Genomic DNA, 25411 nt, shown 5'->3' with positions numbered 1-25411 from the left:
GTAAGGTTAACCCTGCATGGTGTAGGTGTTTGAACATTATTAACAGTTGCAAATAAACATTCATTAGAAATTTAGAAAAGTAATCAGAAAGTAATCAAAAGTAATCAGTTACATTACTTTAATAAAGTAATTGAAAAAGTTACACTACTATTACATTTTAAATAGGGTAACTTGTAATCTGTAACCTATTACATTTCCAAAGTAACCTTCCCAACACTGGCTGGTTCATCATGGAGTCAGTTTGACTGAAAGCTGGCAGAGATTCACCACACAACAGCTACAGACCGAACTGAATTAAATTAAAAACATATTTGCGTCGGCAACTTTAATCATGATTTTAACGCAAACCATCTGATTCAAAACCACATGAACACTAGCCTACAGCAAAACCGGCTGCTGGCCCTTTAAAACTGCACATAAACACACACACATACGATGAATAAATTATCTTAACAAAGAGACTTTATCAAACAACACCAATCACACTCATGAGAACAGGCAGAGAATGATTGAAAATGCTTTATTTCTTAATAAAAGACACTTGTGTAATGATTTACAAACACAAACGGCTGGAAACACTGAACTTCTCGAAGGAAACGAGAAGCAGAGAGTGTGTGTGTGTGTGTGTGTGTACGGTGGGTGGAGATGTGTTTTCCTGGCACTGACATCACTGTGGTCAGAAGACATTTCAAAAGCTTTCCATTAAAGATCTCAAACCATCCCTCACACACAAACACACACACACACTCATACACACACTCATACACACACACACACTCACTCACACACACTCACTCTTCACACACACTCACTCTCACACACACTCACACTCTCTCTCACACACACACACACACACACACACACTGATTCGTCATCTCAATCATCTGTTTAAACACTTTATCAACCACAAACTCCAGCAACCACGCTTCATCAGATTCTCCTGATGACTTTCTATTCTTTCTGTTTTTAAACTCCAGTTCAATTCAGTTTCATTAGTGATGAACTTTTGTAACGCTGACACTGTTACTGAACTTAATAATGACGATATGATCTTCTGCAGAGCTGCTTTACAGCTGAAACTGAAGTCGGTCATAATTGACGAATTTTGCATTATTAACAGAGTTATTTTAATGTTTGAAGCTGATCTGTATTGCATAAAGCGCTATAGAAATAAACGTGACTACAGCAAACAGGATGCAGAACTGCAGACCACTTCATTTCCCAGAATGCCGTTGCCTGCTGAATTTCCCTGAATTATAATTCAGTAAACTCCATTTTATTGTGCAGCATTTAACACACACATCTCAGTCTCATCTTTAAGGTGTCTTTTAGCTCTGAGCTCATCTGTATGCTCATGTCCTCCTGATAGTTCACCAAAACACACGTTTCGCAGATGTAAACAAGTTCTCTTTACCTTCTAGGAAAACTGACAATAAATATACTAATGACAGCATCATCATCATCAGATGTACTAATCACATAAGACTAGGGCTGAGTATCGTTCAAAAATTTTCAATATCGATACAGATACCTGGACTTCGATACCGGTTCCTGAACGATACATTTTTCGATACCAATTTTATGAGATCAATTTTAACAAGATTACATTATCTAAAAAAAAAATTTAAAAAAAACTTTGGTTTTATTTTTCAGCTTGTTGATGTTTATACAAACTCAAAGACTGTGAGCCACTGCACAAAGGAACAAAATGTAACCAACAGAATAAATAATTGCAAATACGTGTGCACCACATCTCTGAGTGTAACCGGTGTAAACTAGCAGGCGTGTTCGACTTGACGCGGACCGACTGTGCAGACCGAGAGAGAGAGCAGACTGATCCGTGCGCTTTCGAATCGCTCTCGCGGATGTCAAACACTGATCGATCTGTCGTGTGCTGCAGGCTTATTGGCTCACTGACGCTGATGAGATTAACCCCTTAGGTATCGAAATTTGGTACCGAACGACGAGACGTTTTTCGATACTCGATGGTATCGAGGCAATTCAGTCGGTGCCTAAAAAGTATTGAACTCGATACCCAGCCCTACATAAGACTGTTACTCACTGCCATCAACTCCGTTCACAGACTGTTATAATGCGTTTCTCCAGTTATTAACATCATAAATATAGTAAGGTTTTTATATTTTAATAAAGTAAACATTACATTATTTACAGGTCAAAAATTATTTTTCAAAGTTGTAAATAAAACAAAGATGACTTATTATCATTACATTACTAGCCAGTGTTTTTTTTTTTACTATTATTTATATACTATCACAGTTATCATCAATATTTTTAATTACCTTTTATTTTTATATTTTTTATTTTAATTAAATTTTTTGTCATTTTGTTAAGTATCATTGTCATTTTAGGTATATTAGGTCTATTTAGGTTTAATTTATTTTTATTTCAGTTTTATTTTTTTATTTATTTGCAGTTAGTAATTTTCACCTAATATTCATATTTTATTTTAGCTTTATTTCAAGTAACAAAAATGTTTTTTTTTTGTTTTAGTTAACGATAAATAACTAAAACGCTAAAAATATTTTTTTTCTGGATTCCATTTTAATTGTTAAATTTAGTCATCAAAAATGCATGTCTAATTCATTTAGAAAATAAGTTAATAAAAATTGTGGTAATCCAAAAAAACTATTTAATTAATCTTTTAAAATGTAATAAAATCCTCATACAGTAAATTCTATTCTGTGATTCTGTTCGTGTATGCACACTACGCATCCAGATGAAGATCATGGCTTTGATTCTGAATTCAAGTCGCTTTGGATAAAGCATCAGCCAAACGCATGAATGTAAATGCAAGACAGCTGTTGAACTGTATTTGAGATCCTGATTATGAGTGTGGGAGTGTTGTGAAGGGATACGACTCTCTAGGGGACTAAAATGCGATTTGATTTATACAAGACGCGGTCATTGTGTGAGAACAGCAAACAAAGAAACAGAGCTCAGATTACACTGGCACATCTGGAACTAGAGCAAAAGTGAAGAACCGGCCGGTCCTGTACGGTCATGTTATACCGAAACATCTCTGAGAGTTCTGTCCAGTTCACAACACATCTGGAGCACATAGCGGGTGAAAGAGCAGAGAGGAAAATCTCCAAAAATACCCTGAGAAACAATTCACCTTCAAAGACAATCAGAGGCACAACGGGCTTGCTGTGTTCCGTGTCACAGCGCATGACAAATGACATAATATCTGCCAGAATTCATTCAAAATAAAACACAATCGCACCCTTTCACATTTCAGATGAATTGCATTCTGATGTCATTCCCCTAAATATCAGATGAAAATGAACTGCTGTTTCTAAACTCCCTACAAATACTTCTGATACGGACGGAGTCTTGTACACAAACACCAGGTTTTGAGACACAGCCAATGAATAGATCAGTATGCACTAAAGCAAAAGAAAACAAGCAAAAAGTACCATGGTTTTACCACGTTTTAGTCATGTGCCATGGCATTTGCATGCTTTTTTGGAAAAGTACACTGACAATATCATGGCAAATATCAGATTCTCATTCAAACTCATTACAAATCTGTGACAAATATTACTTCTGGCTGTTTCAAAACCTAGTGAGCTCCCTACCTAGACATCACTTCTGTGCATCATAAAATCCAAACACAGGTTTTGAAACACAGCCAGTAAATCACTCAGTTTGGGTTCAAGACGCTAACAAAACAGAAGCAAAAAGTAAAAATTTTTTACCATGTTTTGGACAAGTACCATGGAAATACCATGCTTTTGTAAAGGTTCAATGACATTACCATGGCAAATCCTCATTCAAATTCACTACAAATCTGAAATCTGTGACAAAGCCTAGTATGCTCCCTACATAGGCAATATGTCTGTGCATAATAGAAATGCAAAAGAGAAGCAAAAAGTACCATGTTTTTGTTTGTTTTGGTCAAATCTGCAACAAACTGAACTGTAACCAAACTACATGGTTGTTTCAAACCTAGTGAGCTCCCTACATAGGCATCAAAAATCCTCTATAGTAACCCAATATACCTCAGATATACAAAAACCAGGTTTTAAGACACAGCCAGTGAATCAGACAGTTTGGGTTCAAGACAGTGACAAAATAGAAGCGAAAAATAAAATGTTTTGGACAAGTACCTTGGAAATATCATGTTTGTTTTTGTTTTTGTTTTTGAAAGGTACAATGACAACACCATAGTATTTTTAGGTATCTCATAAATAACGTTATCATGCTAAGTTATATGAATGTGATGCTAATTCAGTAACGTTATACATAAGTACTATAGGATCGGATACAATCACGGTTTCATATTTGTTCTCCAGGTTTAAAATGTCTAGTGTTTGATTATTCAGTTCCCTGTAAACACGAAACATGTGACAAACGTGATTTTGACGCTAAACTGAGGAGATTTTATTGTTTTTACACCTGCCGAAGTTCAAACGGAGTTGTTCAAACGCGCCTGGTTGACTCGCTCATGTTCTAATATCAACTTTATCACGACAGTTTCTCTTCAAAACTCTATTAAATCTCTGATTGTCATAAATAAATCAAGTAAATAATCTGTAACTCACCGCTGAGCTCGGCGGATCACCGTACAAACACTCCGAAAAACTTCTGACTGACTACCGACAACAATCTGAATCAGTTCCGCGAATCGGTTCGTTCGGTCCGACAATTCAACCGACTCTCACTCCTTCCACAGCGCTGTTCGCGAATTGGTTCAAACGAATCATAAAAAAGAACAGGTTCAAATCGTTTGGAACGTTAACTAGGACTGAGTCACTTTAGTTTCCGTAGGGGGGGTTAAATGATTTATCACCTCATGAAACACGCTAAATACTTTCTATGGTATTTTTATGTTCACATAAGCGTTAAATAAGTATTGTGTCAGCAGGGGATAATATTAACGTGAACACCAATGAACTAAATTACACACAAAAGTTTGAACGACCTCAGTAATTTAAAAATGGTATGAGCCGATGCATTGAACCTTTGGCTTCAGTAAAACACATCAAAACAAACAATCAGAGGGCACTTAAAAGTGTTCCCACACAAATCATAGACTTAAATGTGACCCTGGAGCACAAAACCAGTCATAAATAAATAAATACACTTTCCATAGCTGTATGGTTTGTTAGGAGAGGACAATATTTGGCTGAGATACAACTATTTGAAAATCTGGAATCTGAGGGAGCAAAAAAATCTAAATATTGAGCAAATCATCTTTAAAGTTGTCCAAATGAAGTTCTTAGCAATGCATATTACTAATCAAAAATTAAGTTTTGATATATTTACAGTAGGACATTTACAAAACATCTTCATGGAACATGATCTTTACTTAATATCCTAATGATTTTTGGCATAAAAGAACAATTTATAATTTTGACCCATACAATGTATCGTTGGATATTGCTACAAATATACCCCAGCGACTTAAGACTGCTGTCTTAAATGTGTTCTAACACTTCCTACTGCATAACAAAGAAGGTTTAAGCTACAACTCTACCCTTTCAACTGTGATTATAAAACAGAACTCAGCAGCTTCAGTTCAGAATCAGAAAGAACTCAGTCCCCGTTCCGATGCTTTTGTGTGGTCGGTGTTATTATTGTTCATCGATGCAGATGGAGGAAGTTGATTCTCAGCATGACAGAAGGAGGATGTGCGTGAAACAGCTCTTCTACACAATGCGGTTTAGTTTATGTTGCTCAAGATTGTTTGTGTGACATGAGATTCTTTAGTAATAACGTGATGCAGCTTTTCCATAAATGCGTAGACAATAAAATCAACCACAATCATGCAGCATAATAGCACTTAAGAGCTCACGACAGCAAAAATAATGCATGTTTATTAGTTTAGCTACATTAAGAGACTGGAAGGATCCCACACATAAAAATCAAGATATGTCAAAATAAATTTAGATGATATAAGTGCATTTATAACATTTGATCATGGATTCGATTCCCAGGGAATGAACTGATCAAAGACTTTACATTCACTGCTATTTGAAATTTAACATTAAAAGCATCTGCCAAATGCATAAACGTTAAAAGTTTTAGAAATGTTGAACTAAATATACATTTTATAGCTTGGCTAGAAATTGCTTTATGTAGTCACTATAAAATTATTTTTTAAAAATGCTTATAATCATGGATGACTGAAAAAGTCATTTAAATGTGTTGGTCAGCATGTGTGGGAACCAATCAAACTCAGTTTGAACAGAAGAAAGCTACAAATCAATCAATCAATCAATCAATCAATCAATAAATGAACACTGGATGCATACACTGGAATTTTGGAGGGGGTTTAAATTGAGAAATCTGTCATTTAAACATTTCTGTTGATTATACCAATATTTATTGTCTTGTTAAATAGCAATAAAATGATTAGAAATTAAATAAAATGTAACGAGCCTAAATAAAAATGAAAAAAAAAAAAATCAATCAATCAAAATAAAAACTGGATTTATTTTGAGTGGGTTTAAATTGTGGCTATTTTTATATATTTATTATTTATTGTCTTGTTAAATTCCAATAAAAAGATTAGAAGTAAAATAAAATGTAACTGAAGCCTAAATAAAAATGAAAAAAAAAATAAAAATCAATCAATCAAGATATAAACTGGATTTTTTTTTGAGTGGGTTTAAATTGTGACTATTTTTACATATTTTTATACATTTATTATTTATTGTCTTGATAAAATAAGATTCGAATAAAAAGATTAGAAGTAAAATAAAATGTATCTGAAGCCAAAATTAAAATACTAAAATAAAATAAATAAATAAATACGTAAATAAAAATAATAAATGAGTGGGTGTGAATTGAGAGAGCATTTTTTTTCATTGAATATACTATTTATTAAAGTAAAATAAAATCTAATGTAACTCAAACTTGAATTAAAATGCAAAAATAAAATCAATTAAAATGAAAGAAAGAAACTGGAATTTTTGAGTGGGTTTAAATTGAGACAATGTAAAACAATAAAAAGTTATTGTACAAAAAAAATTGAGACAATCTGTATTTTTTATTTTTCATTAAATGCACCATTATGTATTGTCTTCTTAATAAAAACCCAAAAGACTGGAAGTTAAATAAACTCAAATCTGACTTGAATCTAAATCTAAATGATTGTTTATGATCGTGAATGACTGTGTAAATGTGTAAAGGCTGTTTCAACCCAACTTTGGGTCAAATATGGACTAACCCAGCTGTTGGGTTACATTTTTTAATTACATTTTTAACCCAAAAGTTGTGTTAGTCCATATTTGACCCAAAGTTGTGTTGAAGCAACCCAGCATGTTTGAGAGTGCAGCGGAGAGTGTAAGAGTCCAGAGATCCGTCGCTCGTCTCTTCTGCCTGATATACTGCTCATCTCAGACGTCTGAGAGCTTCATGTTCTCACATTCTGATGCGACACCCACTCGTTCATCACATGACTTCCTGCAAACTCACACACAGAAGTGCTAAAGAGAAGAGCATTGCTGCACACTCGACTCCATCCGTCCGTCTCTGTGTGTGTAAGGCCTCGACTCACTGACGCATGATGGAGAAAGAAGACGGGACGCCAAACTTCCACAGACTGACCTCAGGTATGAGTTATTGAGACATGTTCCGTCATCATTATACATCTGATATGACACTGAATCATTTATGCATGATGATTTAGACCTGACTTCCTCCTCCTGTGGTTGGTTGGTTTGTAGAAATACATCACAACTCTTTGGGGTTTTTTTGCTCGCTTTTTTGAAACTGCTTTTCAAATCAAAAACTTAGAAATATAGTGTCTTCATAAATACTTTTTGATCAGGATTTGGTTTCTTAATGTGTCTGAGAGCATCTGCACTCTTCACAATGCTTTAAAAAAGGCTCTTCATTGGCGTTAAAGAACCTTCAACATGCATGGAAACTCTTCATTGCACAAAAGGATCTTTAGATCAGGGGTTTTCAAACTGGGGTTGGAAATGTTTGGAGAAAGTGTAAAAAAATGTATTAATAAAAATTTAAAAACAGTGCATGCATAGTTTCTAAGTAATTCTATTTTCTGACTATATTTTTCTCTCCAAGCACATTGTGCCAATTCGAAACCACATAAATCTTATATGTAAATAAAAAAAAAATTATAAACAAATAAGTAAATAATAATAAATAAGTAAATAAATAATAAAATATAAGATTAAAATAAACAGAAAATATTCAAATAAATAAATAGATTAAAACAAACAAATAAATAAAAATTAGAGTGAAGTAAATAAATAAAAAGTTATAAATAAATACATCAATTCAATACTATAACAGTACAGTACTATAATAAGAGAAAAAATGTAATAATGTAACTAAATGGAAACTACGGTCAATATTTGCCAAAAAAATATTTTTGATATATTTATAATATTAGTTTTTCACAGTATAAATTGTGTCTTTATGGAAGAAACAATACAAATGTTTTTTATTTATTTAAATTTTTCGGCCAGGGGTTCCTGAGCTCGCACTAGGATGATCATATTTGGGTTCATGGCATCTAAAAAGATTGAAAACCCCTGCTTTAGATCTTTTAAATGTTCTTCAGACTAAGAAAAAGTGCTTCTTTTAAAAACAGATCACTGAAAGGTTCTTAGGGGAACCAAAAATGGTTCTTCGTTTGCAGAGATGCTCAAATCTTTTAATAATATGAAGGGCCAAAAAATCAAACTCGATTGAGGTCTGTGGGCCAAAAGTAAATGTTGCGTTGTATCCAGCTTTGTTATTTTTTATTTTATTTTCACATTTAATAAAATGTATCAACATAAAATGTATCAATTTTTATACTGCTTTTTACACTTTATTACAAAAATTAATTTAAAATGCTAAAACAAAAATCTAAATATGCTACAATGGCACATTTGTCCTATTTTTCCCCCGCTCTTGCAAATCAAAGGTCATCAAAGGTCAGCGTTTGGGCCTGGTTTGAGCATCTCTGTTCTAAAGAATCGCTGCAAAACCCCTTTATTTTTGCCAGTGTTTTAATGAATGCTGATGTTTGTTGACGCAGCGGAGAGCTGGAGCTCGGATCTGTCCAGAGACTCGTGTGAATACTATCAGACGGAGATATTTGGCCTGTTGCCGAGCTCACAGGCTCATCGGCGGCTTCACGCAGAAACCCTCGCAGATGATCAGGATCAGAGTCTGCTGGACAGAGTCTCCTGGAACCCCAGCGTCCCGCTCCGAGACCTGCCCGTCTGTCTGCAGGACAAGAGAGACATCCGGTGAGACGTCTTGAGATAGCAATTTCATCTTCACAAACACTCCTCTTCCAATGCATATTAAATCTTCCCCATCTGTGCATGCTTTTAAGTCTAGATTGAATTCGTACCTTTTTTAGTAGAGCTTTTAGAATTGATTAGAGTGCTCAGGTTTTAATTTTCAATGTGTAGTTGTGTGACTGTATGTACTGATGCTGGCAAGCACTGGTCGACAGCAGTTGTTTTAAATGTGCTATAGAAATAGAATTTGTGTTGTATTGTACGCCGCAAACCACTGACGAGAACAGAGACAGAAAAGAACGCCGGCTTGTTTATAGTTTTGCTAGTTGTTCATTTTAATAATCAAACTATCCAAAGATGCAGGATGACTTGAAATGATTTAAATGAACTGAATTATTTTTTAAATGGCTTTAGATTGAGACAATCTGCAGTTTTTTACTTTTCATTGAATATACCATTATGTGTCAAATTGTTAATTGCCGATAAAAAGATTAGAGATAAAACTACATCTAACTCTAAAATGCACATAAATAAAGATGCAAACTGGCATTTTTGTGTGGGATTAAATTGAGACAATCTGTAATATTTTTATACTTTTCAGTGAATATCCTCCTGAGACCCAGCTATGGAGTTTTTGTCCATCGTCATGGAAACATGATGATATTTTGTTATTATCATTTAAATCTGATTCATTTTCAAATTGTTTGTCTTATACAAAGTTTGGTATAAAAACAATCCTTAAACCTAAAAATTGATTGGTGTTTTTTTTTAAACCCCATTGTTTTTGCCTTTTCATGTCTATTCATGTCATTTTATTTGTTAGAAAAACGGACTCCTGGTGTCCTCTACAGAGGATAACATATGAATAAAATAGAATTTTCCAAAAATGTTATTTTTCAATTTTTTTCTTATGCTCTAAACAATGTAATGACATGAAAAACACACACACAAAAAATTCTGGGTCTCAGTAGGATATACAGTACCTTTATGTATTGTCTTGTTAAATAAAAATAAAAAAGATTAGAAATCAATCTCTCAAACTCAAATACAAATTAAAATGCTTAAAAAAAAATTAAGACAACGTGCAATTTTTTTTACTTTTCATTAAATGTAGTATAATTGTCTTGTTAAATAAATACCAATAATCAGTATTAGAAGTAAAATAAAATAAAATGTAACAAACCTAAATTAAAAAAAAAAAAGAAAATACTAATAATAATCAATATATAAACTGGAACTTTTGTTTAAATTGAGAAAATCTGTCATTTTTACTTTTCATTGAATGTACCATTGAGCATTGTTCAGTTAAATAAAAATACTACAAGACTAAAATAAAATAAAATATAACTCAAATCTAAATTTAAATGCTAAAATTAAATAAATTCAAGATGTAAACTGAAATAATATTTATTTTCCCCATCAATGAACATACAGTTCTTGAAACTCCTAATATCACAATCTCAATCATGGTTAATGTAATACTTAATAATATTAGCTAATTTTAAAAAATGCAATTACCTTTTAATTTTTTTCTATGGCAGACAAAAACAGAATTGGGAGATTTATACTCAGAAATCCGAGAAAAAAAAAGATTGCGAATTATGCGAAGTGCCAAAAAAATCAGCATCTGGTGTTGAGTTTCAGCATTTCAGAGTTTTGACCAGCAGTTTGTGCCAATCAGAGAGCGGCAGCCCCTGCAGAGACGCAGCATTGGCTACTGGGACTCGTGGAGGCGGAGCCAGCAGAAAACAAGGCGGCGCTTAAAGGAGCATGTGGGCGGGGCCGTATCAGGACTGTTGCTGTGGAGACACACGCTCCATAAGATCGAAGGTGACTGTAGCTATGCTTCCATCCAAAGTTACGAATTAAACTTATGCACAAAATTGGAATATCCCATAAAACATTTGTGAATAAAGCACTGCTTCCATCCAGGGAGTTGAAGAGAACAGCATTTCAGATGCTGTGTGATGAGATCGGTCCAGTTTTATGCTGTCCCATCGCAAATTCACATGTCTTTTTTGACGCGCATTAAGGAATTTATTCGGTAAAAGTGTTTCCATCGTAGTTTATGCATGTTTTCTTACCGGATAAGACATTTGTCCTACTTAGTTGAGCACATAAGTTTTTTATGCGCATCTTGGCGTTTCCATCCAGGGTTTTGATGAGTGTGTTGTATGTAGGTGAGTAGATGACGATTAATCGTATGCGATCTGCTGCACAGGTCAGTTTGGGGTCGGGGTGAAGGCGTACTTCGTGTTCCTGCGTTACCTGCTGTGTCTGAACCTGCTGTACTGCGTCATTATCGCCGGATCGGTGCTGACGCCAACGCTGGTGTTCGCACAGAACTCAAGTACTCACGGTGAGACCGGCCGAAGATCTTACACATGATGCACTGATACTCACCTGGGCCCGTGCTTAGAGCAAAAATTTAGGACTGACACGCCCATTATTTTTAAGATTTTCTCCTAAATCGACGAGTTATGAGCTACTTTTAGCCTTAAGATGTTTTGTGAATACAGGCCCTGATCTCCAATAAAAACATGACTCGATTCTTTCAGGATCTCTGGGATTCCAGAACTTCTCATTCAAAGACTTTTTTGTCGGATCGGTAAGTAATTTTATTATGGTCCACACTCACCATTTCATCTGAACATCATTTTCAGATTTCAGTATTTAATAAACTCATTTAATATCATTAAAAACTCACTCGCTATGACCTGAGAGCAAAAAAAAAGCCACGTGGCTTGTTATGCTGCATTTGATTTTGTCTTTATATTGGTTTATATGGAAGTTTTTTTCCGACATTGAATGAAATAAGAATTTTAATCATAAATTTGAATAAATTCTGACTTTTTTCTTGCAATTGTGAGATAAAAAGTTGCAATTACCTTTTTTTAAAATTTTTTTTAATTCCATAGCAGAAAAAAGGAAGCTGTAAAGCCGGAAATCAGAGGAAAAAATAAAAAATTTGCAAGATAAAAAGGCACAATTACTTTATTTATTTATTTATTTTCCATCATGGCAAAAAAAAGAATTGCGAGATGTAAAGTCGGAAATCCGAGAAAAAAAGTAAAACTTGTGAGATATAAAGTCACAGTTACCTTTTTTATTTTAGTTTTTTATTACATGGAAGAAACAAAAAACAGAATTGTGAGATAAAAAGTTGCAATTATTTTTTTTATTTATTTCTTGGCAGAAAAACAAACGGAATTGTGAGATGTGATCTCCGAAATCTCAGACATAAAATTCAAAACGGTCAGAAATAAATTTAGAATTGTGAGATAAAAAGTCACAATTACCTAGTTATTTTTATATTCTGTGACGGAAACAAGCTTCCATAGATTGACTGATTGATTTATATTTCTTTTCTTTTAGTAGAATGTTTTTATTCTATTTCTTGACTTTTCACAACTGCCTGTTTTTGGACATGCACAGATATAAATGAATGTCCCTGTTTTATGGGGATTTCTTATAACCGTATTATCGGCTTAACTGTTTAATGTTTAGTGGATCTGCGTCATATTCTTGAGCATGTAAACCAGATCCCTGTCTTATCTTTCCTAAATAAATATGAGTTGTCTGTCTTTCACATTCTGCATGAACTTTTCTCTCTCTAAACCCCCTCTCTTGTGTTCTGGGTCTGTTCTGTGTGTTTTCAGGGTGTTCTTGAATCCTCCCCAGTGTTTCATAGTTTCTACACTCGTGGGTCTCTTGATTTGGATTGTTTAAACACTCCGATCCTCTTTCTCCTTGGCATGATCTCTGTCCTCTTCCTCAGCATCATCATGGTGGTCCGCAGGTCAGATCATGTACCTATGAGCTATTAAATTATTTAAGTTTTTGCAGCTTTTGAGGCCACCTGCATTTGCAGCTCTTGACCACTAAGCTATAACCATACACTCATTCAACAGCATGATGTCTAATGCTAAAATACATCATTTCAACTCATCTCATAGTTTGCAAATGCTGTCTCCATAGAGTTTACAGTTTTTTTTTCAACTGCCTACACAAAATCTTTCCTTGTGACACAGTTTCTGAAAGCTGACACTCAAACAGCAGAAGCACACACCAAATCTACAAAACCATTCACTAATCTCAGCCTTTGACTCAGTTTTCAATTTCATAAAACACTTTTTGCAAAACACAACACACAGTTCTCTATGTAACACACACAAATCTAACAGGAATTAATATTATGGCAAAGGTGTTTGCAAATGTTAGCTTTTGAGATGTGTTTGTGATATTTTGAATGCAGCGCTTCATTTTGCAAGAGATGTGAGGCATTTTGCATTTTGTGTGCAGTTATTGGATTTGTGTGTGAAGTTATGAAAAAAAGAGGCAAATTTTAGAAAATGTGTGTAAGCTGTTGAAAACACTGTAAAAGCTATTGAACTGGAAACATTCATTGATTTATAGTAAATGACTTTATTATTACAAACCCCATAAAGGGACATAGTAATGGGAAAAACAAGACTTTTGAGAATGCAAATTTTCTTGTCGAAAACAAAAGTTTGCAAGCGAATGTACCGTTTCTAAGCAAATACAAAAGGTTTGCAAGAAACTTGGCATTTGTTTTTCAGCAAACTCAAAAGTTTTGCAAGTGAACTCTGGGGAATGCAAATGTTTTGTGGGCGAACTTTAAGTTTTCTCATAAAACTTTTGCGTTCGAACAGAAACTCTACGTTTGCTCTTTTAAACTTTTGAGTTTCCTGAGAAACGTTAAAACTTTTGCATTCCCCCAAGAAATCTGCGTTTCACTCACCAAACTTGTGCATTCCCTGAGAAACTTTACGTTCACTTATAAAACTTTGGAGTTTTCTCATAAAACATTTGCGTTCCAAGAGAAACTTTATGTTTGCTCATATAAACTTTTGTGTTTCCTGAGAAACATTGCGTTTGCTTAAAACTTAAAAACGTAAAACTTTACATTAAAACTTTTGCAAAACCTTTGCTTTTTTGGGGGGAGAAATGTTGCATTCATTTGCAAAACTTTTACATTCCCAGAGAAACTATTCGTTTGCTCACAAAAATTTTGCATGCCATGAGAGACTTAAGTGTTCCCAGAAAAACTCACCGTTCACTTGCAAAACTTTTGCGTTTCCCAAGAAATGTTGTGTTCGCTTGTTTAAAACATTTGCATTCCCCCAAGAAACTTGCCATTTCCAGAGAAACTTGGTGTTTCTTAGGATATGCAAAAGTTTTGCAAGTAAATGCAAAGTTTCCCATAGAAATGCAAACGTTTTACAAGCAACGTTTCTCTGCGAACGCAAAACTTTTGTGAGCAAACGCGAAGTTTCTCTGGGAACATAAACATTTTCCAAATGAATGCAAAGTTTCTCAAGGGAATGCAAAAGTTTTATGAGTGAACGCAACGTTTCTCTGGGAATGCTAAAGTTTTGCGTACTAATGCAAACTTTTTTGGAGAGTGCAAAAAAATGAGCATAACGTTTTTCTTAGAAAGGAAAAGTTTTATGAGAGAACGTGAAGTGGGATACGCAAACGTTTTAACAAGTGAACGCAACATTTCCCAGAAAACGCAAAAGTGGTGTGAGTGAACACAAAAGCATTGAAATAGGATTTTTTCTCTTATCTCATATTCAGGACCGTGGTCGGCTACAAACATTCGTGGCTCACAGGAAATCGCTTCAATTCCAACTTGAGTTACAAGGTTTTCTGTGGGTGGGATTTCTGCATCCAGAATCCTCAAGCAGCGTCACTGAAACAAAACTTCGTCCGAAACGAGCTCAGGGTAAGAAGTCATGCCAGTCTCACAGAGAGAGACTTTATAGATGGGTTAGGATGCAGGAACATTATTCCCAATGGATGACCTCTGACCTCTGCTCCAGATGGATCTAGAAGAGCAGACGTGTCAACAGAGAGTCCAGCAACGATCGCTCAGACACTGGGTTCAGCTCATCTTCCTGCGGATCCTTCTGAACGTCCTCGTGCTGGTTCTTCTGGGCAGCTCATTCATTCTGATACATTTTGCCATCCAAACGTCACAAACTAAGGTACCAGTATGAAGTAAAATAATTGAAGCAACACTATGCAACTTTTGTCCCTCTAGTGGTTGAAGCATAAAAGTACAAGTTACTTTGTTTTGAATTTATGATATATACTATGTATGTTTCATTTGTGACCCTGGAGCACAAAACCAGTCATAAGGGTCAATTTTTCGAAATTGAGATTTATGCATCATCTGAAAGCTGAATAAATAAGCAAAAAAGCAAAAAAATCTAAATATTGAGAAAATCATCTTTAAAGTTGTCCAAATTAAGTTCTTAGCAATGCATATTACTAATCAAAAATTAAGTTTTGATATATTTACGGTAGGAGATTTACAAAATATCTTCATGGAACATGATCTTTACTTAATATCCTAATGATTTTTGGCATAAAATAAAAATGGATAATTTTGACCCATACAATGTATTGTTGGCTATTGCTACAAATATACCCCAGCGACTTAAGACTGCTTTTGTGCTGCAGGGACACATTTGTTTAATAGCTAATGTCCAGGCATTATTCTCTCTCTCTCTCTCTCTCTCTCTCTGTCTTCATTATTTAGTGTGAGAATCATTGGACTTTGTGTCTGATGTTGGAGTATCTTCCTCCGATCACAATGACGACAGTAAACTACATACTTCCACATGTTTTCAGTAAGATCTCAGAGTTTGAAGATTACTCGCTCACCATTCAGCTGAACCTCACACTAATCAGGTCAGACAGGTCATGCACTTTGACCTCTGATGTGTTATATTTTAAACAGTCCTGTGGTGTTAAACTAATGTGCGTGTTAACTCCATGTGCAGGAGTATTTTCCTAAAGTTGGCGTCTTTGGGCATCTATCTGTTCTTCTTCATTAATGCTCAAGCATCTCTAGAACAACACAAGGTTTGTTAAGAAGGGAAGAAGCTGTTTCTCCTAGAAAACAATATGCAAAGACACCAACGTCTGTAATTAAAAGTCAGAGAGATCTTCTTATTAAATGATCTGAGCTGCTCCGCATTCATTATATAGCTCTATAGTCTTCCCGATTTGTGACTGTTTTTCTTTCTCCTGATGTATTTGAGGAGAAACATGAAATGAAACAAATAAGATCTTTTTAACAGGGTTATCAGTGCAGAGAGAATGCGTTTGGGAAGGAGATGTACAAACTCACCATCTTTAACCTCCTGGAGTGTTTCTTCAATGCATTTTGTGTGGCCTACCCAAGAATGTGAGTTACTTATATACTTTATTTAACCATTTAATACTTTATTGAACACTTTAGACATAAAATACATACGTGCCCCTCTGTGACTGCATATTTGAATAATTTAACACCACATTTGCATGTTCATGGTTCTCTGAATATAGAGATAATGCTAATATGACATGCAACTCAACACAAAGTATTTTTTTAAAGTGCTTTGTTTTTATTTTGTTTTTGAAATGCAAAAGGTTTTAAAACAAACTAGTGCTGTCAAACGATTAATCGCATCCAAAATAAAAGTTTTTGTTTACATAATATATGTGTGTGTACTGTGTATATTTATTATGTATATATAAATACACACATACAATACAGCATATATTTTGAAAATATTTACGTGTATTTACATGTATATATTTATACTCATATAAATTATATCATATATAAATATATTTAATATATAAACGTAACATATTTTTCTTAAATATATACGTGCATGTGTGTGTATTTATATATACATAATAAATATACACAGTACACATGCATATTTTATGTAAACAAAAACTTTGGATGCGATTAATCGCGATTAATCGTTTGACAGCACTAATTTCTTGCCGGAATGCAAAAGTTTTACAAGCTAATGCAAAGTTTTTCAGGGAACTTTTGTGAGCGAACACAAAGTTTCTTGGTGGAGCACAAACATTTTATAAGCGAATGCAAAGTTTCATGGGTAAACGCAACAAGTATTTCACAAGCAAGTATTTCGCAAGGAACTCAGTATCTCTTGGTGGAACGCAATTTTGTTAGAGAACACAAATGTTTTGCAAAGTTTCTCGGTGGAATACGAAGTCTCTTGTCGGTGAATACAAACTTTCTGAAGGACCGCAAAGCTACTTGGGGAACACAAAAGTTTTGCGAGCAAATGCAAAGTCTCTCGAGAAGCGCAAACGTTTTCAGAGCTAACACGCAGTTTTAGGAACAAAAAAGTTTTGCGAATAAATACAACGTTTCTTGCGGAGAGCAAAATGCTTTGCGATAGAACTCAAAGGTTATAGGAGAAGACAATGGTTTTGCGGGTGAACACAAAGTTTCTCCTATATGTGTGAATGCAAAGTTTCTCAGGGAACCCAGAGGTTTTGCTGGAGAACGCAAAGTTTTCTGGTTGAACAGTTTTGCGAGCAAACTCAAAGTTTCTTGAGGGAACATAACTTTTTTTCTTATGAGTGAACGCTCGTTGGAAAATGATAAAGTTTTGCAAGCAAATGCAAAAGCATTGAAATATGTGACCCTGGAGCACAAAAGCAGTGTTAAGTCGCTGGGGTATATTTGTAGCAATAGCCAACAAAACATTGTATGGGTCAAAATTATCGATTTTTCTTTTATGCCAAAAATCATTAGGATATTCAGTAAAGATCATGTTCCAAGAAGATATTTTGCAAATTTCCTACTGTAAATATATAAAAACTTAATGTTTGATTAGTAATATGCATTGCTAAGAACTTCATTTGAACAACTTTAAAGATGATTTTCTCAATATTTTGATTTTTTTGCACCCTCAGATTCCAGATTTTCAAATAGTTGTATCTCAGCCAAATATTGTTCTATCCTAACAAACCATACATCAATGGAAAGCTTATTTATTCAGCTTTCAGATGATGTACAAAGCTTAATTTCGAAAAATTGACACTTAAGACTGGTTTTGTGGTCCAGGGTCACTTATAATTTTCCTCGGATCTCATTCATGTTGCATTAAGCACACATGATGCTCATTGTGAATCCCTTTTATGTTTTTGCATTTTACATTTTTTATATTTTAATTATCTGCTTTTCATCAACTCACGTACTCTGCTTTAGCTAATGACCGCATCTCATCGTAGGTTATTGGTGGAGAGGTTTCCATCCTCAAAGCTGGCGCAGTTATTAGGCAAGAAGCAGTTTGAGATCTCCTTCAATGTTCTGGATCTGGTCAACAGTCAGACAGTCACGTGGGTCGGCGTGTTTTACTGTCCTCTACTGCCAGCCATCAACACCATCAGGCTGCTGCTCCTCTTCTACGTCAAGAAGGTTTGATGTTTGATTCACTTTTTTAACAGGAAAGTCAAATCAAACAAAACTAACCTAAATGTTTTAGGGTATTATTTTAGAAACAGCTAATGTACATTTACATTTAGTCATTTAGCAGACGACTTACAAATTAGGACAATGGAAGCAATCAAAATCAACAAAAGAGCAATGATAAGCAAGTGCTATAACAAGTCTCAGTTAGCTTAACGCAGTACACATAGCAAGTTTTTTTTAAAATCATTTAATAAATAAAAAGAAAACATATAGAATAGATTAGAAAAAGAATAGAGCAAGCTAGTGTTAGATGCCTTTTTTTTGCTTTTTGTTAATTGTATAATAAATAAAAAGAAAACAGATAGAATACAAAAAGAATAGAGAAGCTAGTGTTAGTTTTTTTTAAAGAAAGAAAACAAGCAGTTAGTAAATGAATAGAGTGCAAGTCTAAAAGGGGCAAGTTTTTTGTTTTTTAAAGAATAGAATTAGAATAGAGAGTGCTAGAGTTAGGGTCAAATAAAGATGGAAGAGATGTGTTTTTAGTAGTGCTGTCAAACGATTAATCGCGATGTGTACTGTGTATATTTATTATGTATATATAAATACAGTATACATTTTGAAAATATTTTCATTTATGCATTTAGATATTCTTATATTTTATATTATATATAAATACATTTAATATATAAACATAACATATTTTTCTTAAATATATACATGCATGTGTGTGTATTTATATATACATAATAAATAAACACAGTACACACACATATATTATGTAAACAAAAACTTTTATTTTGGATGTGATTAATCGCGATTAATCATTTGTCACCACTAGTTTTTAGCTGATTCTTGAAGATGGCTAAGGACTCAGCTGCTGGGATTGAGTTGGGCAGGAGGGAACATTTAATGTAAAAGTCTGTGAAAGCGATTATAATGTAATACTATAATTTCTGTGTGTCAGTTCACAGTGGTGCGGTGTTGCGTTCCGGCTCAGAGAATGTTTCGGACCGCCAGTTCATCTGTTCTCTTCCATTTCATGCTGTTGTTGGGTCTCTTCATGGCTGTGGTCACATTAGTTGTCAATATCAACAGGTACTAATGCTGATAAATATCTATAATTTAGTACATTTCTACATGCAAAGCCAGTGTTTTTTCATGCACTGGTCAATTTAGAGATTTTGGGCTATTTTGCTTTCATAACTTGTCTTCTTTCAGACTAGTGGAAAGAAAACATCCAAAATACATATTTAAGTGCACTTAATCAATTTGCATCTGTAGATTTCTTTAAAAGTTTTTTCTCCACTTCAGCAGCACTTACAGACACCAAACTTAGCAGTTTTATTCATATCTATATTCTGAAGGTTTTTAATAAGGGGTTTGTTCATATATCATTCACACTGATTTATACAACATTTAATTCCTCACAATATGGTGAATTGTTTTTTTTCGTTTTTTTTTACTGTCCTGTTGACAGTTATTTTTCCTGAATTATGGAGTGATATTTTGCTTAACTTGTCTTCTTACAGATTAGTGGGAGGAAAATATCCAAAATACACATTTAACTGTTTCATTTATTACACTTTATCTATGTGCGTCTGATTTCAGTTACAATACATATCTAAGTCGCTTAAAGTCGTTTTCTCAAAATGAGTTTTTTCTCCACTTCAGCAGGACTTACAGACACCAAACTTAGCAGTTTTATTCATATCTATATTCTGAAGGTTTTTACTGAGGGGTTTGTTCGTATATCATTCACCTGAGTTTTTATTCCTAAAAACGTGATTAAAATGTACTTTTTTCACAGTATTTTTTTATTTATGCAGTGATAAAAAGAGAAATCCAAAATCCCTTCTGTAAAAACCTTTAACTCTAATATGTCAACAAAATCAAACAAGAATTTCGAACCAGGCTTTATCCAATGTTCAGAATTATTTTTTGGAAATGTATGCAGATTAATGCATATTTAATTAGACAATGCATTAATCAACTGGGGAGAGCTAATAACTAACATTTTTACCCTATTCACCAGTGTTGCCTTAATAAAAGAAAATGAGACATTAAACATCTATTCTTCAAATATTTACTCAGCACTCACTCGTGTTATGTGACCTTATACTGGCGTGATGTTTCTCACACATTCATAACTCCTATCTCGTTCTCCTCTGAGGTTTGATCAGGGTGGCTGTGGCCCGTTTGAAGGCAACAAGACCGTGTTTAACGTGACCAGTGTGTGTATAAAGACGCTTCCCGATCCGGTCCAGAGCACCATCAGCTACATCTCATCTGAGGCCTTCGCCTTCGCTCTCATACTGGCTGAAGTGTAAGTGTGTGTTTATGTCCTAACCAGGTGTGATGGAATCAGGGTTATTACTGTGAATTAAAAATAAAACCATAAAAAACACAAATTATATATGCATAGTATATATAAAACACTTTTTTAGCTAGTTGCAAAGGCAACATTTCTCTTTTGTTGTTTAGTTTATGTTGAAGTTCTAAAATAACTAAACTGTAAAAAAATATATTGTTTCACCTTAAAAAGTAAGTGTTGTGCTGCCTTAAAATTTTAAGTTTAGTCAACTCAATTATCCAAGTTGTCATATATTTCAAGGTGACTAAACTTAAAATTATAAAACGGAGAGTTCCGGTGCTTGATTCTGATTGGCTGAGCCGCGTTCGAAGCTGTAAATTATTATAACAGTTAAGGGGCGTTGTTAGCTTAGCTGTTATAAATTCACTGTAAACCACGGCTTCTTGGGGCTTATTGTTTTATTTTATGGCAGCATGACCACTTACTTTTAGTGGAAAAAAATTTCTATGTAAAATTAAATAAACTAAAACAAAAACTATTTAGAAAAAACTAATAAAAATTACAAAAACACTAAAATATTAACTTAAATTAAAATGAAATAAAAATACAATCTAATGCCAAATATTAACCACATCGATGATACTAAATTAATAATACTGGACGAAGTTGATGCTGTTTTTGTAAGTAATGTGTTTGACTGTACTGGTGTTCATTTATTACCCATTCATCTGTTTCAGTGTCATACTGACGTCGTACGTGTCTCGTGGACGAGCGAATCGTAAAGCCATCGAGCGACTGAAGGACATGTTGGTGATGGTGAGTGTGACGTGAACTGAGCAGAAGTCAAAGATGTACAGTTTCATTAATTGCGTTAATTTATGCAAAGTGACATACGAATAAAGGAAAATACGAACACAATGTTCAGTGTTTGCCAACATGACGCTCATGCAAGTAATGCATTTCCTGTCCTATTTCTACGACTGAACTATAGATAAAAATGTTATAAACCCCAAAACTACAGATCTTAATAATGTCTATCCTTCTGTGACATTCAGACTGTATTTTCGTATGTATTTTCTCTACAGTGCAGCTCTGATAAACGCTTCCTGGTGAAGCAGCACTCGACGATCATGAGACGACAGCAGAGAACACGCTAACATCACGTAAAAAAAACACGATAAAACTTAAACAAATGGTAACTTAGAAACAAGAAATTAAACTGCTCTAACATCTTGATCTGAAGCTACTCAGCAAAAATGGTCGGTGTGTTTATAAGTGTCATGAAAAACTAAATTACTCCAGCTTTTGTCTGTAATATAAATAAACATGGGGGGGAAATAAAATAAATTCACCAAATGTATAATATGAGTCTTTTAAAGTTGAGGAAGAGGCAAGATTTGCACCGATTTCATTTCATTTCATGCTATACATCATTTCATGCTATATTTTTTGTACTCATGACCTCTGACCTCTAGGTTTATTATATCAGGTCAAAGTTCACCAAAATGTCAGTTTAATGCATAAAGGCCTGTTTACACCAGTAACGATAACTATATTTGCATCCACAACAATGCACAATAACGTTCTGTTTGTTACAGGCATGCTGCAGTTTTGTTTTCTGTCACTTTAAATGCTTTTAAAGTCTGATGGATTTTGATTGGCTGTCAATGTTTTTATTGTTCATCAGATGGAAAATAATTGCTTTGAAAGTGATTCCAACATTTAGTTGGAAGTAGTTGTGTTGTGGAAATGTTATAGTTATATTCACTGTCCTCGGTGTGAACGGGCCTTAAATATCAACATACTGTATCAGTACTGTAAAGTATGTTTATATTCTGTGATGTTTGTGGAAACATTTTTGCAATTCGTGTGGTACTTTTAGTGTCTTTAAATTTTAAAACTCTTGGTCAGTATTATTAATCACACATAATATAATAATTTTGTTATGCTTTAGTTCCTAAAGTGTGTGCATTTCAGTTCATTTGTTAATGTATTCTCACAATAGAGTGTTATATTAGTATCATTGATGTACTATTTTAGTTTTTGTTAATATTTTGATTTAGATTTTATTTTATATTTTCAGTTTTCATTTGAAAGTTTCAGTAATATTGTTGTGTTTAATAATAATAATAATTATTATTTTTTAAATATGTCTTGTTTTTAAGTTTTAGTTTTTGTTATTTTAGTACTTTAAGTTGAACTAAATAAAAATGAGAAATGTTGTCTTGGCTGAAATAAAAGAATTTTACAATTTTTGAAAAATATTTTATTTCAGTATTTTCAAGTGATGAAACTATTTTTTATGGTTTTAGTTTTAGCTAATTATAATAATAACCCTTGTGTTTGACAGTGTAAAAGCGTCGCTTGTTGCTTCAGTGACAGAGATGAAGCTCATTATCTCTGACGAACACATGATAAGAACGACCTGTGTTGCGCTGATATCACACACACACACTCACACTCACACACACACACACACACACACACTCACACAGTCAGTAGTCAACTGAACGCCTGTATGATGGCTGGAAGCCTCCGTTTCCTCCTCCTGTCACTCTGTGGTGAGTTACTGATATATTTACGGATATATTTATCAATTAAATACTTAATTTACTCATAAAGTTCACAGTAAACATCACTTATTGTATACTTACTGGATTCTCCTTCTGTGTTTCAGTTTTGTTGGAACCTGTGACAGAAATCGGTACTTCTATTTATTATTTATTTCACTCATCCTGAGCTTAACGCTTTTGTTTGTTTTTTAAGCATGTACTTTTTTTGTATGTAGCCCTATATTTAAGATTTATTCATTTTAATATAAAATTTGCATATAAAATTTCAATCCATTTGAATTACACAATGTTAACATAATTAAACTTAATGTGATGCATATTTGTCAGCCATACGTAAGTGAAACAAGAATGAGTTTCATGTAATAGTACTAATAGACTGAATATGTTTTAAATGCACATTAATCAGGTTTATATATTTTTAAGCCTGTCCAATCTACGTTCAAACTTTTTATTTGATTAAATCTATTTTTCTTTCACAATTAAAATATATGCTGATTCTAAGCAACTAAAATCAATGCATAATGAAAATATGACTATTCATGCTTCTTAATTGATAAAACTTAATTTCTTTCACAAATAACATATTTATGCTGATTCTAGGCAATCAAAATAAATGCATGCAAAATATGACTGTTCATACTTTTAACTGAGTAAAAATAATTTTTTCGCAAGCAACCTAAATTATTATTTTTATTTTTTTTGTACTATTACTATTGCAATCAAATAGATGCACATGTCTAATAATAAACTAAGCCATGATTAATTATTTTGATATTTTACGCAAGTTCGGTTGATCTCCGTGCAGGTGGTTTGCTTCTGAAGCCAGTTCTGTCTGGACCCAGTGAGGCCTATGTGAGATCAGAAGTCCAGTTTGACTGTGCAGTTCCAAGCTGGTCTTCACCTCTGACCTATGAACTCTGGAAGGATGCAGGGGATCTTATTGCAGCAGAAAACAACGTCAAGGTCACCTTCACCCTACAGGTCACCGAGGGGTCAGAGGGCGAGTACTACTGCAGACTGACCGCCGGAGGTCAAACCAGCAACTCCATCCACTTCCATGCAGTGAGTGAGTAAAATGTGCTGAATTCATGTGTGAGTTATCATAATTAAAGGGGTCATGAACTGCCTCTGTTTTTTATTTTGTACTGTTCTCTGAGGTCCAATGTTATCAAGATTTTTACATCAAAAAACATCATAATTTAGAAGTAATAGGCTATTTTCTGTTCTGTTTTTTTAACCCCTCTCATCAGAACGCTCTGTTTGAATAGGCGTGGAGGATTGTAGACTCAGAAGTAAACGCCCACTGCTGTGATTGGCTAATAGTTGTGTATGATTGACAGTCTACATCCTTCACAAATTAACGCTGCTGTGAAAGTCAAAATCGCATAAATACTCATATCAAACAATCTGTTTATCAGACAAAGCAATAGTGAGCACGTAATAAAAAAATTACAATTGTCAACTTGTCATCACTGTCGGATCCAATATAGTCGGCACGGCAACTTCTTTTAGTTTCAATCTTTCTGAAAATCCCGCGTCGAAATGTACCTTGTTTATAAACGTATCCACGGTAAAATGAAGTGAACAAAGGAACAAGTTCTTACTGACGCGGACTGGATCTTTATTAAAAATAAAGTTCATCCACTCTGTAAGAAAAAGTGAAGACGTCGAAGATCTTGATGAAGAATAACTTTTATTACAGAATAGTAGTGACAAAGTACATGTAGTACCTTGGGTTCAACGGAGTCAGACTGAACCCCGAACATCCTAAGCTCAAACATTTTATACACTTAGAGTTTACCCTCAATGTAAAGGAAGTTGCTCCTGTTGTTACAGCTGTGGTCTGTATGTTAATTAAGTTCTGACACCCCTTTTGTCTGAGGTGGTTCTCAGTGTCCCACACCTGCTCCCATTCTACAATTGGTCACCATTTGCTCAGGATGTGATCATCCCAAGTAGTGATGCACGATCATGATTTTTCATGGGCGATTCCGATACCGATTTTTTACAAGCAAACTGGCCGATTCCGATACCGATTTCCGAT

At 34.1% G+C, this 25411-nt stretch overlaps 3 protein-coding genes across 7 annotated transcripts in view; 2 read left to right on the top strand and 1 right to left on the bottom strand.

Moving 5' to 3' along the window:
* The window catches only part of tmc6b (transmembrane channel-like 6b), a 23232-nt gene extending 18554 nt beyond the window's left edge, over positions 1–4678 (bottom strand). For 4 of the 5 annotated variants that reach the window (XM_016518716.1, XM_016518714.1, XM_016518715.1 and 1 more), the window contains exon 1: positions 4566–4678. The gene's annotated coding sequence lies outside the window, so the exon portion shown is untranslated. The remainder of the gene's footprint in view (positions 1–4565) is intronic. The other variant, XM_016518719.1, reaches the window with a different exon arrangement.
* A 2789-nt stretch (positions 4679–7467) lies between these two features.
* On the top strand, positions 7468–21983 carry tmc8 (transmembrane channel-like 8). The gene is made up of 16 exons (XM_016518712.1): positions 7468–7580; positions 9020–9233; positions 10912–11060; positions 11452–11589; positions 11789–11838; positions 12890–13029; positions 14832–14979; positions 15077–15241; positions 15799–15950; positions 16043–16124; positions 16343–16449; positions 18303–18489; positions 19448–19578; positions 20654–20806; positions 21532–21610; positions 21880–21983. Exons 1-16 carry the CDS (start codon positions 7532–7534, stop codon positions 21949–21951), a joined length of 2016 nt encoding a protein of 671 aa, XP_016374198.1. The 5' UTR covers positions 7468–7531; the 3' UTR covers positions 21952–21983.
* Positions 21984–23127: 1144 nt separating this feature from the next.
* LOC107713253 (uncharacterized) overlaps positions 23128–25411 on the top strand; it is a 10694-nt gene continuing 8410 nt past the window's right edge. The window contains exons 1-3 of the mRNA XM_016518713.1: positions 23128–23355; positions 23472–23498; positions 24173–24433. Coding sequence (XP_016374199.1) covers positions 23313–23355; positions 23472–23498; positions 24173–24433 — 331 coding nt within the window. The 5' untranslated portion in view covers positions 23128–23312. The remainder of the gene's footprint in view (positions 23356–23471; positions 23499–24172; positions 24434–25411) is intronic.

The sequence above is a fragment of the Sinocyclocheilus rhinocerous genome, unplaced genomic scaffold, assembly GCF_001515625.1.
Source record: "Sinocyclocheilus rhinocerous isolate Xijiao unplaced genomic scaffold, SAMN03320098_v1.1 scaffold1050, whole genome shotgun sequence".
NCBI lineage: Eukaryota > Metazoa > Chordata > Actinopteri > Cypriniformes > Cyprinidae > Sinocyclocheilus > Sinocyclocheilus rhinocerous.
Note: the sequence above shows the minus strand (reverse complement) of the source record. Positions and strands in the feature narration are given on the sequence as shown.

Excerpts from the sequence above, each read along its gene's own strand:
- tmc8 (XM_016518712.1), top strand. The coding sequence starts at position 7,532 with ATGATGGAGAAAGAAGACGGGACGCCAAACTTCCACAGACTGACCTCA. Across the intron at positions 13,030-14,831 it reads ATCATCATGGTGGTCCGCAG|GACCGTGGTCGGCTACAAAC; the intron begins GTCAGATCATGT and ends TCTCATATTCAG. Across the intron at positions 20,807-21,531 it reads GCTCTCATACTGGCTGAAGT|TGTCATACTGACGTCGTACG; the intron begins GTAAGTGTGTGT and ends CATCTGTTTCAG.